Consider the following 15,876-nt stretch of genomic DNA (forward strand, 5'->3'; position numbering starts at 1 on the left):
GTAGGGGTGACTTAGTGTTACCAGCCTGTAATAAGCTGATAATGGTCACTGTACATTACTGTACACAATTTGGTCACAGTAGGGGTGACTTAGTGTTACCAGCCTGTAATAAGCTGATAATGGTCACTGTACATTACTGTGTACAGATTGGTCACAGTAGGGGTGACTTAGTGTTACCGGCCTGTAATAAGCTGATAATGGTCACTGTACATTACTGTACACAGATTGGTCACAGTAGCGGTGACTTAGTGTTACCAGCCTGTAATAAGCTGATAATGGTCACTGTACATTACTGTACACAATTTGGTCACAGTAGGGGTGACTTAGTGTTACCAGCCTGTAATAAGCTGATAATGGTCACTGTACATTACTGTGTACAGATTGGTCACAGTAGGGGTGACTTAGTGTTACCGGCCTGTAATAAGCTGATAATGGTCACTGTACATTACTGTACACAGATTGGTCACAGTAGCGGTGACTTAGTGTTACCAGCCTGTAATAAGCTGATAATGGTCACTGTACATTACTGTACACAATTTGGTCACAGTAGGGGTGACTTAGTGTTACCAGCCTGTAATAAGCTGATAATGGTCACTGTACATTACTGTGTACAGATTGGTCACAGTAGGGGTGACTTAGTGTTACCGGCCTGTAATAAGCTGATAATGGTCACTGTACATTACTGTACACAGATTTGTCACAGTAGCGGTGACTTAGTGTTACCAGCCTGTAATAAGCTGATAATGGTCACTGTACATTACTGTACACAATTTGGTCACAGTAGGGGTGACTTAGTGTTACCAGCCTGTAATAAGCTGATAATGGTCACTGTACATTACTGTACACAGATTGGTCACAGTAGGGGTGACTTAGTGTTACTGGCCAGTAATAAGCTGATAATGGTCACTGTACATTACTGTACACATATTGGTCACAATAGGGGTGACTTAGTGTTACCGGCCTGTAATAAGCTGATAATGGTCACTGTACATTACTGTACACAGATTGGTCACAGTAGGGGTGACTTAGTGTTACCGGCCTGTAATAAGCTGATAATGGTCACTGTACATTACTGTACACAGATTGGTCACAGTAGCGGTGACTTAGTGTTACCAGCCTGTAATAAGCTGATAATGGTCACTGTACATTACTGTACACAATTTGGTCACAGTAGGGGTGACTTAGTGTTACCAGCCTGTAATAAGCTGATAATGGTCACTGTACATTACTGTACACAGATTGGTCACAGTGGGGGTGACTTAGTGTTACTGGCCAGTAATAAGCTGATAATGGTCACTGTACGTTACTGTACACATATTGGTCACAATAGGGGTGACTTAGTGTTACCGGCCTGTAATAAGCTGATAATGGTCACTGTACATTGCTGTACACAGATTGGTCACAGTAGGGGTGACTTAGTGTTACTGGCCTGTAATAAGCTGATAATGGTCACTGTACATTACTGTACACAGATTGGTCACAGTAGGGGTGACTTAGTGTTACTGGCCTGTAATAAGCTGATAATGGTCACTGTACATTACTGTACACAGATTGGTCACAGTAGGGGTGACTTAGTGTTACTGGCCTGTAATAAGCTGATTATGGTGACTGTACGTTACTGTACATATACACTTTTGTATAGTATTATATACTCGCCAAAAAATATTGTTTTGGTCTACCTTTAGCTCTGATCACAGCTGATATTCTTCTTGGCCTGGACTCTATAAGATGCTGACGCTGTTACTGAGGAATGTTGGCTCGTGCTCACACAACGGCAGCGCTAAGTTGGGTCAGATTGGATGGTGGCGTTTCCAAGCTTTGAAGTGATCTTTTGTCTTCGCCCCACAAATGCTCAGCAGGATTGAGGTCAGGGGACTGAGCTGGCCATGGAAGCAGGTTAAACTTTGATTGATGTTCCTCAAACCAGTTGGAGACCGATAGAGCACAGTGACAAGGGCCCACAACAGGCGTCTTTTCCTTTTTTTCTGGGATACCAAGGGCACTCTTGATGGTCTCCTGCTGCTAAAGCCCATCCTTAGCAAAGTCCGTCTTGTTGGGCGTTGGGATAGGCTTTGTGATGCAGCTGCATTGAATTCAGCTGTCATTTGCCTTGTTTCTGCCCTTCTGTTGCTGTGGACTATGCGTGCTACTTGCCTTTCAGCTCTGTCATTTACCAGCCTTTTTATGACCAGAATAGTCCTCATCTCTTGAAGTTTTTTTTTTCTCAACTGCCACTCTCTAGACACCGGAGATATTAGGGGAGAAAATCCTAAAACAGTCATTGTTTCAGAGATGCTAGCACCATCTTTTCTTGTACCAACAATCATCCCTCCTTAAAAGTCACTTTAATCTTTAGTTGTACCCATTTTGACATTAAAGTGCTATGCAACTGAGCATGTCCTCTGTAGCAGAACAGCATTCAAACAGGTAAACACAGCACTTGGTTCTTTAGTGGAAAGCAAGAGGTGATAACATTATCTTTGTTTACATTCTTCTGTCTGCTACAATCAGGCTTGCTCAAATCTGTATTCGGAAGACACCCGGATAGTTCTATCCGGATATCTCCTAGTAAACCTGTGGAGGGGTGTCAAGCTTACCTGTCTGACGTCTTGCTTCGTCCCTCGGTGCCTCCCGCGATGCGCTCCAAGCGCATCACATGACTCCAAACACTTCCTCCTTCAACCCGGAAGGAGGAAGTGTGTGGAGTCACGTGACCGACGCGTGGACCGTATCATGGGAGGCACCGAGGGACGAAGCAAGAAGATGTCACACAGGTGAGATTGACACCCCCCCCCCCTCCGCACAGGTTTACTGGGAGATATCCGGATAGAACTATCTGGGTATCTCCCGAATACGGATTTGTAGCCTGGCTACAATTAGTATACAGCCAGCAGTGTGCTGAAACAGAGCTGCATACATCGTAGAATGAGAGAGAGCTGAGAAGTGATCACTTGATACATTATAATATATAAATATAGCAGCTGTGCAGTAAAATGCAATGGCAGCTTTCAAATAAACTGTACTTTGGTAATTTGTAACAGAAAATATAACTTGACCACAAAAGCAAATATGATAACTGTATGGGTAATAAAAAGGAGGAAAACACATTTTATTGAATGTTATATTAGAACATTATGACGATTAACAACGACTTTGTCGGAAGCTGAGTGTTCCTTATATAGGTGTATCTGCATTGTTACATCACTCTACGTCACTCTTGGATTGGTTGACTTTCAAATAAGGGGTGTGTCTAATTTTTTGACTACTCTGTGTATTTTTATATTTATATCCAGCTACAGAAGTATTAGTGGTTTGGGATCTCCATGACATAAATGGATAATTCCTCCACCTCGCATTTCCTATAATTTAGTGTGTAACATCACAATGGCCTCAATTCACTAAGCTTATCTCCTGTCTTTAATAACGTTTCTAGAGTTATCACCATGGTGATAAGGCATGTCGTATTCAGGAAACATTTTACCTCAGGCAAACCTAAAGTTAACTCTTCTGTCTTTAAGTTAACTATCCAAGCCTTAAAATAACTCCAGAGTTAAAGACAGGCTGTTAATTAACTGTGTGTGAAATTAACTACAGAGGAGGTAAATTAACTACAGAGGAGGTAAATTAACTACAGAGTAGGTAACTTGAGTAATGAAGAGATAAGATAACTCTCTCACTGTGTGGTGGCAAGTTTACTCTTGCCTTATTATCTCCAGCATTATCTTAGTGAATTGAGGCCAATATCTTTATTTGCACAATTGGGGACAAGAGAGAGATAAAGGGACATTACAAGGGGCATATGAGTGACACGAGGATACAATGGTAATAAGAATGTGTAAGTGACACCACATTGCTCTACAAACATAATACAGATGTCTTGCTATAAGTACATAGAGGTCTGTTGTCACAGGAGTAACACATTGCTGCCATTGTCTCATCAAGCTCTACAATGTACTGCTTTCCATGTATGTTACACCAACTCATGCGCCTAAGCATACAGTCTTGCTAGAATTTATTTCGAAACATTAATAAAAAATGTCATAAAATATGCCGTAAAAACTGGTTTGTGATCACACAACAGGAAATGTATTTGATTGGCTGAATTCCTAGCTACATGATATTTTCATGCAAGGCAAAGTTATTGCCCTGTGATTGGCCGCCTGTAGTGAGCAAAACCTTCTGCAGTTCTCTGTCAGGCTGATAACTAGTGATGGTCAGTGACATGCCAATAACTCTGGGATGGTGCAAATTATATGTAAAATTATGCAGCCGCTGCATCTGGTCCATTTCCAATCTGCATCATCTTTGCACCAACTTGGAATTCTCAGCAGCTCACTGACCGCCCCTAATGATAATTGCTCCTCCCCTCAGAATTCTCTAACAGGAAGTGATGATGTTTCTCTATTTGCAGCGCGGAGTCCCGGCATCAGGAACCTCTCAGAGACTCGTCTCTCTGTATCCACAGACTGTACAACGGATGATGATGTCACTGGACAAGAGTCACCTGCAGATATCCTGGTGACCCCAAATATTCCCCCAGACTCCCCTCACCTGTCTAACCCTGAGGGGCCTCATACCCAGCACAGCTCTCCCCCTGCTGGAGGGTCTCATTCCTGTTCCACGTGTGGGAAATGGTTTGTACGGAAATCACTACTTATCAGACATGAGAGATCTCACACTGGAGAGAAGCCCTATCCATGTGCTGAGTGTGGGAAATGTTTTTCATGGAAATCGCACCTTGTTATACATGAGAGATATCACATTGGTGAGAAGCCCTATTCATGTGCTGAGTGTGGGAAATGTTTTTTTCAGAAATCACATCTTGTCAGGCATGAGAGTTATCACACTGGTGAGAAGCCATATTCATGTGCTGAGTGTGGGAAATGTTTTGTTTATAGATCACAACTTGTCACCCATAAGAGATCTCACACTTGTGAGAAGCCATATTCATGTACCGAGTGTGGGAAATGTTTTGGAACTAAAGGAAGCCTTGTCAGACATGAGACAGTTCACACTGGTGAGATGATATATTCATCTGCTGAGTGCGGAAAATGTATGGAACAGAAATTGCATCTTGTCAAACATAAGAGATCTCACACTGGTGAGAAGCCCTATTCATGTGCTGAGTGTGGGAAATGTTTTGTATGGAAATCAGAGCTTGTTAAACATAAGAGAATTCACACTGGTGAGAAACCTTATTGTTGTACTGAGTGTGGGAAATGCTTTGCTCTTAAATCAGACCTCGTCAGACATGAGAGATTTCACACCGGTGAGAAGCCCTATTCATGTGCTGAGTGTGGGAAATGCTTTGCATATAAACCAGACCTTGTCACACATGAGAGAACTCACACTGGTGAGAAGCCTTATTCATGTGCTGAGTGCGGGAAATGTTTTGGACATAAAAAAAGTCTTGTCAAACATGAGAGATCGCACACTGGTGAGAAGCCTTATTCATGTGCTGAGTGTGGGAAATGCTTCGCATATAAACCAGACCTTGTCACCCATGTGAGAACTCACACTGGTGAGAAGCCATATTCATGTGCTGAGTGTGGGAAATGTTTTGGACATAAAAAAAGCCTTGTTATACATGAGCGATCTCACACTGGTGAGAAGCCCTATTCATGTGCTGAGTGTGGGAAATGTTTTGCACGGAAAACACAACTTGATATACATGAGAGAACTCACACTGGTGAGAAGCCATTTTCGTGTGCTGAGTGTGGGAAATGTTTTGTACATAAATCACACCTTGTCAGTCATGAGAGATCTCACACTGGTGATAAGTAAGGCTCAGTGATAGCTTTGCCTCCAGTGAACCTGAAGTGGCCACAGCATACTGCTCTCCATCTCCCCAGCATAGCAGGCAGTAGGGAGGATGGAGAGGGGAGTGCAGCAGCCAATAACAGGCCTGTTCAGTTCCGCTCATCCCTCTCTCATCACTGGGTGAAGCTCTATTACTGCTCTGAGTGTGGGAAATGTTTTGCACAGCAATCGACTCTCGTAAGACACGGTAGAACTCACACAGGTGCTAAGTAATGGTCAGTGATAGCTTTGCCTCCAGTGAACCTGAAGTGGCCACAGCATACTGCTCTCCATCTCCCCAGCATAGCAGGCAGTAGGGAGGATGGGGGGGGGGGGGTGCAGCAGCCAATAACAGGCTTGTTCAGTTCCGCTTATCCCTCTCTCATCACTGGGAGAAGCTCTATTACTGCACTGAGTGTGGGAAATGTTTTGGTCATCAGTGTTCCTATTATCTCTTGCTAAATGCACATGGCAGCATATTTACCCAGAATCCCGAGGACTCTCTCATACTGCTCACTGCATTGGTTTGTAAAGCATTAAACTCCCTGCACTGAGGTGACATAATGAGATAAACATGGCTACATATAGTACTAAGTCGACTTGCCTGTGTCAGGTTTTTATTTATTCCATTGCAAGGGTTAAGGAGAACCCGAGGTGGGCTTGTGAACTCCTATTAGGACACAGAGACACGTTCTGTATACATTCACCTGCCTCTGTGACCTTTCTGGTTCAATTTGTTTTTATTAAAGTTTTTGAAGTTGTAAAAACAAACAAGCAAGCATGGTAAAGGCAATGACAATATTTAGGCAAAGGTAACATCGAAATGTTGGTTACTGATGACAAGTGAAAGAGAAATACAAAAAAGGTTAATAACAATGAACAATTCAGTGTTTACAAAGATCGCGGAATGTAATAGTACGAAAATTATCAACCGAACTGCCTGACAAACTTATTGTAGATGTTATTTGCTGAACAGGAGTATGTATAAAAAAGCAATTTACCTAATAAAGGGAGGGGGGAGGGAAGGTATGTATGTGTGGGGGGGGGGAGATAGGTAAGGGGTAGTTGGGGAAGGGAGGGGAGAGTCAGGCATATGTCAATTAGATTTCAGGTGTGAAGTTAATAAACAGTAGCCAGTAACCATAACCAGCCCAAAACAGAAGACTGGATAGTCAAAGTGGGTGATATATGTCTAACCTAATGTAATATAGTATGAATTATCCCTTTTGTATGTAATTATGCTAAGACAGTATTCAAGGTATTCAAATGAAAGTTATGTAGTATAGATGTGAATTGTTGAGATTCGCGAAAGTCTATCCAGCAGTACCAAGGATACTATCATCTAATGATGAGAGTTCATCCATTCTCATCAGTTCATTCATAGCAATAACCCAGCCATGTAAAGAAGGTGTGCCAAGCTTTTTCCAGTGTCTAGCTAGAACAGTATGTGCTGCGGTAAGGCAGTGGCGGAGAATACCTTTTTTTTAGCTTTAGACAGAGATCCTGGTAGTAATGAGAGAATTGCGATTTCAGGAGAATTAGACATCTGGGAGAGGGTCATGTCTCTGTAGATCTTAAAGATTATGTCCAAGAAAGACAGGATCAAAGGGCATTGCCACCAAATGTGGAGAGGGGTGCCAATATCTGCATTACAACGCCAGCACAGATCAGGAGTGTCAGGGCATATACGATGTAGAGTGTCAGGGCATCTATACCACAGAGATAGTATCCGGAAGTTTCTTTCTTGAAGATTGTTACTTCTTGACATGGCATGAGTTAATGAGAAGATCCTCAGTGGAGAACTGTCTGTTTAAGGCATGTTCCCAGTATCTTATAAAAGTGAGTTTACCACTATGGATGCTCTCTCTCAGCAGGGTGTATGTTAAAGAAAGTAAATGTTGTGGTTTAACAGCATGAAGGCATAATGGTTCTAGGTCTGTGAGATCTCTAGGGGAGTAATTGTTAGACTTGCAGAAGTCTATGAAACTCCTAAACTGTCTATATAGAAGCCAGTTCTGATTGTTAAAAGTGTCAATTTGAAGAGTGGAAGAGAAAATCTCTCGCAGTCTCGGGTTATTTTTCTTAGACCATTGAAAGATCCTGTTCGAATCTATGCCAGCTGGGAATAATGGGTTGTTAAAGAGTGGGATGAGTGGGCTAAGGGAAGGGAGAATATGCAGATTATTTTGTATTTGGTCCCAGCATTTAAGAGTGTGACGGCTCAGGAAAGCGATCTCAAGATTTTTGAGTCTCAGGGAGTTGGGGATCCACACCAGAGATTTGAGACTATATTGAGCTAGATATTCTTCATGATATGATTCAATAGTCCCGCTAGAGGCATACTGCCATTCAATTATTCTGGACAGTTGAGCAGCTTTACAGTATAGTGCAAAGTCTGGTAGTCCCAGTCCACCCTGGCACTTAGCTCTTGTTAAGGTGGAGAATTTAATCCTGGGCTGACCCGTGGACCATATAAATGTACACGATAGAGATCTAAGGGCTGAGAAAAAATGTGAAGGTATGGAGATGGGAACTGTCTGGAATTTGTATAGGAGTTTAGGAAGTATATCCATTTTTATAATATTTATTTTGGCTGAGAGGGAAAGTGGAAGTGAGGACCAGGACCTATAATATTGAGAAATCTCATTAAGATAAGGGCTAAAATTTAGGGAATATAGTTGACTTAAGTCAGCAGGTATCGTTACTCCGAGATATTGTATAGCTGTTTTCTGCCATGTAAAGTTAAAGGATGCAGCTCTGCACCGTACGCCGAGGGAGAGATATGTTGAAAGCTTCAGTTTTGTTTAAGTTGACCTTGAAATGACTGAGAAACCCAAACCTTTCAAATTCTGTGAGAATATTATGGAAGGAAATCATGGGTTGGGAGACCTAGATGAATAAATCATCGGTGTACAGGGCGACCTTATGATGTTGTCCCTTTATCATCACTCCATGAATATCCCCATTTAGTCGTAGGGCATTGGCTAGGTGTTCCATGGCCAGCACATATAATAAGGGCGACAGGGGGCACTCTTGACCGGTGCCATTATGTACTGAAAAGGAGTCTGAAAGGATTCCGTTCACTCGGATACGAGCAGTAGGGTGGCTATAAAGAGCCATCACTTTGTTAATTAAGGCTTTCCCAAGGCCAGTTTGGTGTAGGGTGGTACAAAGAAAGTTCCAGTCCACCCTATCCAATGCCTTTACGGCATCAACACTTAGCAGGGATGGAGTGTGAACGGACATAGTCTATTATATTTATTGTTCTAGTTGTGTTCATTTTGGCCTCCCTCCCTGGGACAAAACCGACCTGATCTCCCCTAATCAAGTATTTCATCAATGGTTGTAATCGGTTGGATAACGTTTTGGAATATATAAAAAAAGAGAGAACCGAGAGCCCAATATAGTGTAGTATGTCTAGGTAATGGTAGACAAATGAAAAAGAGTATTGAATAATACTCACAAAGCAGGGTTACTTGCAGGCAACCACTGTATAGGCAGGTGGGGCGATTCTCCTGTCCTCACTCAGGCAACCACTGTACAGGCAGGTGGGGCGATTCTCCTGTCCTCACTCAGGCAACCACTGTACAGGCAGGTGAGGAGATTGTCCTGTCCTCACTCAGGCAACCACTGTACAGGCAGGTGGGGCGATTGTCCTGTCCCTACTCAGGCAACCACTGTACAGGCAGGTGAGGAGATTCTCCTGTCCTCACTCAGGCAACCACTGTACAGGCAGGTGAGGAGATTGTCCTGTCCTCACTCAGGCAACCACTGTACAGGCAGGTGAGGAGATTGTCCTGTCCTCACTCAGGCAACCACTGTACAGGCAGGTGGGGCGATTGTCCTGTCCTCACTCAGGCAACCACTGTACAGGCAGGTGAGGAGATTGTCCTGTCCTCACTCAGGCAACCACTGTACAGGCAGGTGGGGCGATTGTCCTGTCCTCACTCAGGCAACCACTGTACAGGCAGGTGGGGCGATTCTCCTGTCCTCACTCAGGCAACCACTGTACAGGCAGGTGGGGCGATTCTCCTGTCCTCACTCAGGCAACCACTGTACAGGCAGGTGAGGAGATTGTCCTGTCCTCACTCAGGCAACCACTGTACAGGCAGGTGAGGAGATTGTCCTGTCCTCACTCAGGCAACCACTGTACAGGCAGGTGAGGAGATTGTCCTGTCCTCACTCAGGCAACCACTGTACAGGCAGGTGAGGAGATTGTCCTGTCCTCACTCAGGAATAAGAAGTCGCTCTCTGTAGACGTGAAAAGAAAGGGGTATCCCCCTCCACCAGGGGTGGATGTTAAACGTATTGTAAAGGAGAACAGAGGCGCCAAAAGGATAAAAACAGTACTTAAAATGGTTAAAATTGCTTAGGAGGAAGCGGTGAACTTACCTCCCTCAAGCAGACATAACAAGCTGTGCATTCAAGACAAGGTAAATTTATTGGTACACTCCAGGGGTTAATCGCAACGCGTTTCACAGACCCAAGCCCGCTTCATCAGGCAATAGATGACAGGAGTACACGACTGGGGACAAAAGGCACAAAAGGGTGTATATCCAGACAAAAGGGCAAATGAGTATGCAAACAGACTGCAAACAGAAATAAAGATATATACACACACTTTTAGTATTGCATGTGTAGTGTACAACAATTCCATGTTCCAGTATTGTAACGCTGAGGTGAAACAGAGAGGGAGGGAAAAAGGTAGGGGAGAGGGAAGAAGGGGGTGGGAGGGAAAAGTGGAGTGGAGGAGGGGGATTGGGGAATTATGCAGTTAAACCCAGTATTGAATTAGTCCATAAGGGTAGTATCCCCGTGGTGGGTAATGGTAATAGGCAAAGTGCTCTATAATAAGCAGTGTACGGTTCAGAGGGGACTGTCAGATCATAAAAACTGGATTGAATTGAAAAGGGGGGCATCAGCCCTTGAAAGAACTTACCAGCAAAGTGTCCGGATTACACCTGGCGCCTCAGTGGCGAGGTGCACCGGAACTACTGCTTAAAAAGTGAAGGAGCACGCCCTCCAGCCAATGGGCGTGTGGGGCGGGGAGTACGCTTCCTGCCGAGCGGGGGACACGACCAGAATTCCGCATCAGCAACGTGCGCCGCCAAGCGTCATGCATATGTTGGCGTGGGGTAGGTGGATGCGTCACTAGGGACGCATTAGGGCAGAGTAAGTTGCTTCCGGTTTACCGCGGAAGTGATGTAATGGATGCAGGGCGCCGCTTGTGCGCATGTCAGTGCCAGCATGCACCATCTTGGGAGTGGGCAGCAGGGACGGCAGTCTGCCCTTACTAGTTTTAATGTGACCTTAAAGAGTTAAATATCAGGCATGTAAGTGGCTGACTCAGTCCTGACTCAGACAGGAAGTGGCTACAGTGTGTCCCTCACTGATAAGAAATTCCAAGTATGAGGGCTCAGTCACACTAGGGGTGTTTGTGGCATTTTTTTAAGCGCTGGCGATTTTCAAAATCGCCCTGAAAGCGCTTGTGCAATGATTCTCTAAGAGAAAATTCTCATCTGAGCGGATGGTTTCCAATCTGCTCAGAAAAGCGCTGCACGAGCCATTTTTGAGGCGATTTTGCCTCAATGGAAGGAATAGGAAAAACAGAAATGCTCATAAAATCGCTTAGTGCAGCGATTGCGTTGTATTTATTCTTTTCCGGATCAAAGAGTTCACTTACTGACTAACGCTTGGCAAAACCTCTTAGAAAAGCGGGTAAAAAAATTACAACGCGCAGGTAATCGCCGGGAATTGGATAAAAGAAAAACTCCACAAAACCCGCCCAATGCGGACGGACATGCGAACGGAACGCAATGTGAACAAGGCCTAAAACACTTTCCTAGCAGAAAATGGCTTCTGAGAGCAGCAAAGAGATAAATAGGCCAATAGTTCATAGATTTTAGCTCTGGCATACTTCAATGAATGTGTCATTGAGCAGAAACAATAAAACAGTTAAAACTTAAAGTAGATTTAAACACAAAAATAAAACTGGAATATCTTAGTCATTTTTAGGAGAAGGAGGATAGTTATAATTGTTTATTTCCTTAGTTTATTTTTTGCCTCAGGTGTCCTTTAACCACCCTGGCGTTCTATTAACTGCACCAGGGTGGTTTCCTTGAGGGCTTCCCCCGTCGCCATGACGACGATCGCAATGACGGCATCGACGTCGTGACGTCAGACGGAGTCCTGATCCGTCCCTCAGCGTCACCTGCCACTGATTGGCCAGGCTGCGCAGGGGTCTCGGCGGGGGGGTGTTACGTGGCAGGTAGCGGCGCATCGGCGGCGATCGTCATCAACACGCAGCAAGCAAAGTGCTTGCTGCGTGTTTAAAAAAAATAATTGTGAAAATCGGCCCAGCGGGGCCTGAGCTGCGCCTTCCGGCGGTCATGGACGAGCTGAGCTCGTCTGTACCGCCAAGGAGGTTAAAACTAAGAAGGCAAACCACACTAAGCATTGCTATTAGTAGGAGGGCTTTTCGGGCTCTTTTAGTCCTGTGCACTTTCCTAGTGGTTTTGGATCACCCCGAGCTGCTTGGTTACTCTGAATGATTGGTCTATGAATAGATAGATAATAATCTGTGGTGCGAGGACTCCTTAGTTCCTCCAGGTGTTTATTAGCTGATAGATGGAAGGATCTCCTGGCTAGACAGAGATAGAGACTGAGCTCCATCATACATCACCTATGGAAGGCCACACAGCCCTGCACACATCAGAGGCCTTTCATCAGCTGCTTGGTTACTCTGCATGATTGGTCTATGAATAGATAGATAATAATCTGTGGTGCGAGGACTCCTTAGTTCCTCCAGGTGTTTATTAGCTGATAGATGGAAGGATCTCCTGACTAGACAGATAGTGAGTGAGCTCCATCATACATCACCTATGGAAGGCCACACAGCCCTGCACACATCAGAGGCCTTTCATCAGCTTCTCATTTTAGGGACATGTTTAGAGAATCAGATGTTGGAGGGAAGATGAGAGCGACCCGACTGGCACCTTTATAGTGAAAACACACCGTGGCCCGTAAGGAATTCCCTTTGTCTCCTGAGTCTTCTCCTCAGTGATATTGTCACAACTTGTCAGTAAAATGCCTTCCAAGCATTCAGCAAGCCAGGAAATACTTCTGACAGCACCTTTTCACCTACTGTCTGTTACCTTTTCAATAGCAAAGTGCTCAAAGTTATTTTAAAGGACACCCGAGGTGAAAATAAACTAATGAAATACAAGAATATCTATCCCCCCTTCTCCTAAAAATGTCTTTATAAGATATTCCACAGTTTTATATTATATTTAAATCTACTTTTTAAGTTACATAGTTATTTGGGTTGAAAAAAAGACATATGTCCGTCGAGTTCAAACCAGAGAACAAGTTTTTACTGTTTTATTGTTTCTGCTCAATGACACATTCATTGAAGTATGCCAGAGCTAAAATCTATGAACTATTGACTCTATTGTATCTCTTCCCTGCTCTCACAAGCCATTTTCTGCTAGGAAAGTGTTTTATAGTTGGAATTTCTCATCCGTGAGGGTCACACTGTAGTCTGACCCAGTCCTGACTCAGACAGGAACTGCCACTTACATACCTGATGTTTAACTCTTTCAGAAAAAAAGGAACACAGCCTAGTTATTTGTGTGGTAGGCACTGTACATACACATGTCTATCTCATCATGTCACTTCCTGTATCCTATAAACAGATGTTGTAACAACATCTCCTAGGGGAAAATTCAGGTGAAGAAGTGAATTACATATGAGCCCATGAGTTGGTGGAGGGAAATCTGCCAGGAAGTGTGACCGCTCTGATATGTGAGATAACAGAGAGACGCCATGCCTGCCTGTTTCAGTTACAAGTCTACATTATTCATATTATTGAGTTGTATCATTTTGGACACAGTTACTGATCTGTTCTGTTATTATTTTTATACCCTTGTAGAAATGTTGCTATACTCTGTATATTTGGTTGTTATTAATGCAACTGCTGTTGACAATCTTTAGATAGCAATCATGCTTGTCACTGTAGATAATATGCTGATTTAATAGTGTCAACCCATGTATTTCCTGGAAATGTTACATGTATTGTTACATTATATACATATACAGTCTGTATACAGTCACGTTTTCTGTCATTGTATAATGTTGGCATAAAAAACAATTTCCCGAAATAAAAGAATATAAAAAAAAGTCTCAGAGAAATCAAATAATAGATTATGTGGTATTTGCCAGAATAAGCTTTCTCCTTCATATCCCAAACCTTTATGTAATGCCTGTAGGCTTAAAGGACTTACGAGCCCAAGGTCGGGCTCCCCTTCCTCTCCCAAGATGGCCGCCAGAGCCGGCCGCGGCTGCGCAGTCCGCATACGCGTTAGTGTGGCTGCGCAGCTCTAGGGCCTCCCCCCTCGATCCACGCTACTGTGCGTGGATCGGGGGGGAGGGCCCTAGAGCTGCGCAGCCACACTAACGCGTATGCGGACTGCGCAGCCGCGGCCGGCTCTGGCGGCCATCTTGGGAGAGGAAGGGGAGCCCGACCCCGTCCGTGGGGTCGGGAGCGGCACGGGGGGCGATCAGACTGCGGGGACCCGGCGGAACTGCATGGAGGGCGCGGACGGCGTCCTCCGTGCATTTAAAAATGATTAAGGTACTTATCTTTTTTTCAATATTTGGGCTCGTAAGTCCTTTAAAGGACAACTGAAGTGAGAAGAGCATGGAGGTTGCTGTATTTATAACTTGTTAAATAATACCAGTTGCCTGGCAGCCCTGCTGCTCTATTTGGCTGCAGTAGTGTTTGAATCACACACCAAAAACCAGCATGCTGCTATTCTTGTCAGATCTGACAATAATGTCAGAAACACCTGATCTGCTGCATGCTTGTTCAGGGGCTGTGGCTAAAAGTATTAGAGGCAGAGGGTCCGCAGGATAGCCAGGCAACTGGTATTGCTTAAAAGGAAATAAATATGGCCGGCTCCATATCCCTCTCACTTCTGTTGTCCTTTAAGGTGGTAAAGCCTGAAAGTGGAAACATATTTATAAACATCCAGAGTTTTTTTCTGCTATGGAAACTTCCTCTTTACCGTCAGCGGGAATCCAGTCTATCCAGGCTACTGATATACCTCAAGTGTTTCCGGCCTTAGGGGTTTCAGATTCGCGTACCTAAGAAACGGCCGCCGGGAGACTTGGGCGCAGGATACAGCCGATATACAGCTTACCCTGCACAAGTCCCAGTGGTGTTAATTACTATTCCCCCTCCAGATAGTGGGGGAATGATGTAAGTCAGCTTGCAGCTATTGCTGGAGGCTGAATTACAGAGTTTTACATGTAATTTCTGATGGCGCCAAAGTTACTCCCTGTGCATTGCTATAGCTGTAATTCCTATTATGGCCTATGGTGGCGCCGGCGGCTCCCAAGTCTCCTGCGATGTTTTAACAGCGCTCTTCAGATTCCTCTTCTGAGAAAGCAGAGCCAGCAGGAGAATCTTCCACCCAGGAAGGGGAGACACCCAGAGCTCTTCTAAAAGAAAGTGTATGTTACTTCCTTTCCGGGCAATCGGAGGATTTGCTAGACTAGCAGAGTTCCCCAATCCTGTCCTCAGGGCCCTCCAACAGTGCATGTTTTACATAAAACCACAAACATGCACAGGAGGGGTAATCAGTGTCTCACCAGAGCTGATTAATTACCTCTGTGGATTTCCACAAAACATGCACTGTTGGTGGGCCCGGAGGACAGGGTTGGGGAACACTGTGCTAGAGTATATATCTTCAGCATTAAACATTAAAATAGAAAAAATCTAAACCTACAACAGCAGAGGATGTGATGTATTTGGAACAAAGAGTTACTAAAGAGACTGTGTCTCTGGTTCATAAAACCATGATTTTATTTTTTTGAAGATTCTTTATTTTCAAAAGATTTTTCAAAATATAACAGAGTAGAAAAACCTATATAAAGAGAGTGGTACAAAGTATAACATGCCATGTCTAAACAGCATAAGTATGAAGCAGTGGTCAACTACCGGTGTCAACCCATTAACTCATATGACACAACACAAACATATTTTTTTCAATTATTTTCCTTAATACATTTTCCATA

The 15,876-nt window shown here is 44.0% G+C and overlaps 1 protein-coding gene across 1 annotated transcript in view; it reads left to right on the forward strand.

The window, feature by feature from the left end:
• LOC137537295 (zinc finger protein 850-like) overlaps positions 1-6,121 on the forward strand; it is an 80,789-nt gene extending 74,668 nt beyond the window's left edge. The window contains exon 11 of the mRNA XM_068259372.1: positions 4,426-6,121. Coding sequence (XP_068115473.1) covers positions 4,426-5,784 — 1,359 coding nt within the window. The 3' untranslated portion in view covers positions 5,785-6,121. The remainder of the gene's footprint in view (positions 1-4,425) is intronic.
• The last annotated feature ends 9,755 nt before the right edge of the window (positions 6,122-15,876 follow it).

The sequence above is a fragment of the Hyperolius riggenbachi genome, chromosome 10 (genome assembly GCF_040937935.1).
Source record: "Hyperolius riggenbachi isolate aHypRig1 chromosome 10, aHypRig1.pri, whole genome shotgun sequence".
NCBI classification, from domain to species: domain Eukaryota; kingdom Metazoa; phylum Chordata; class Amphibia; order Anura; family Hyperoliidae; genus Hyperolius; species Hyperolius riggenbachi.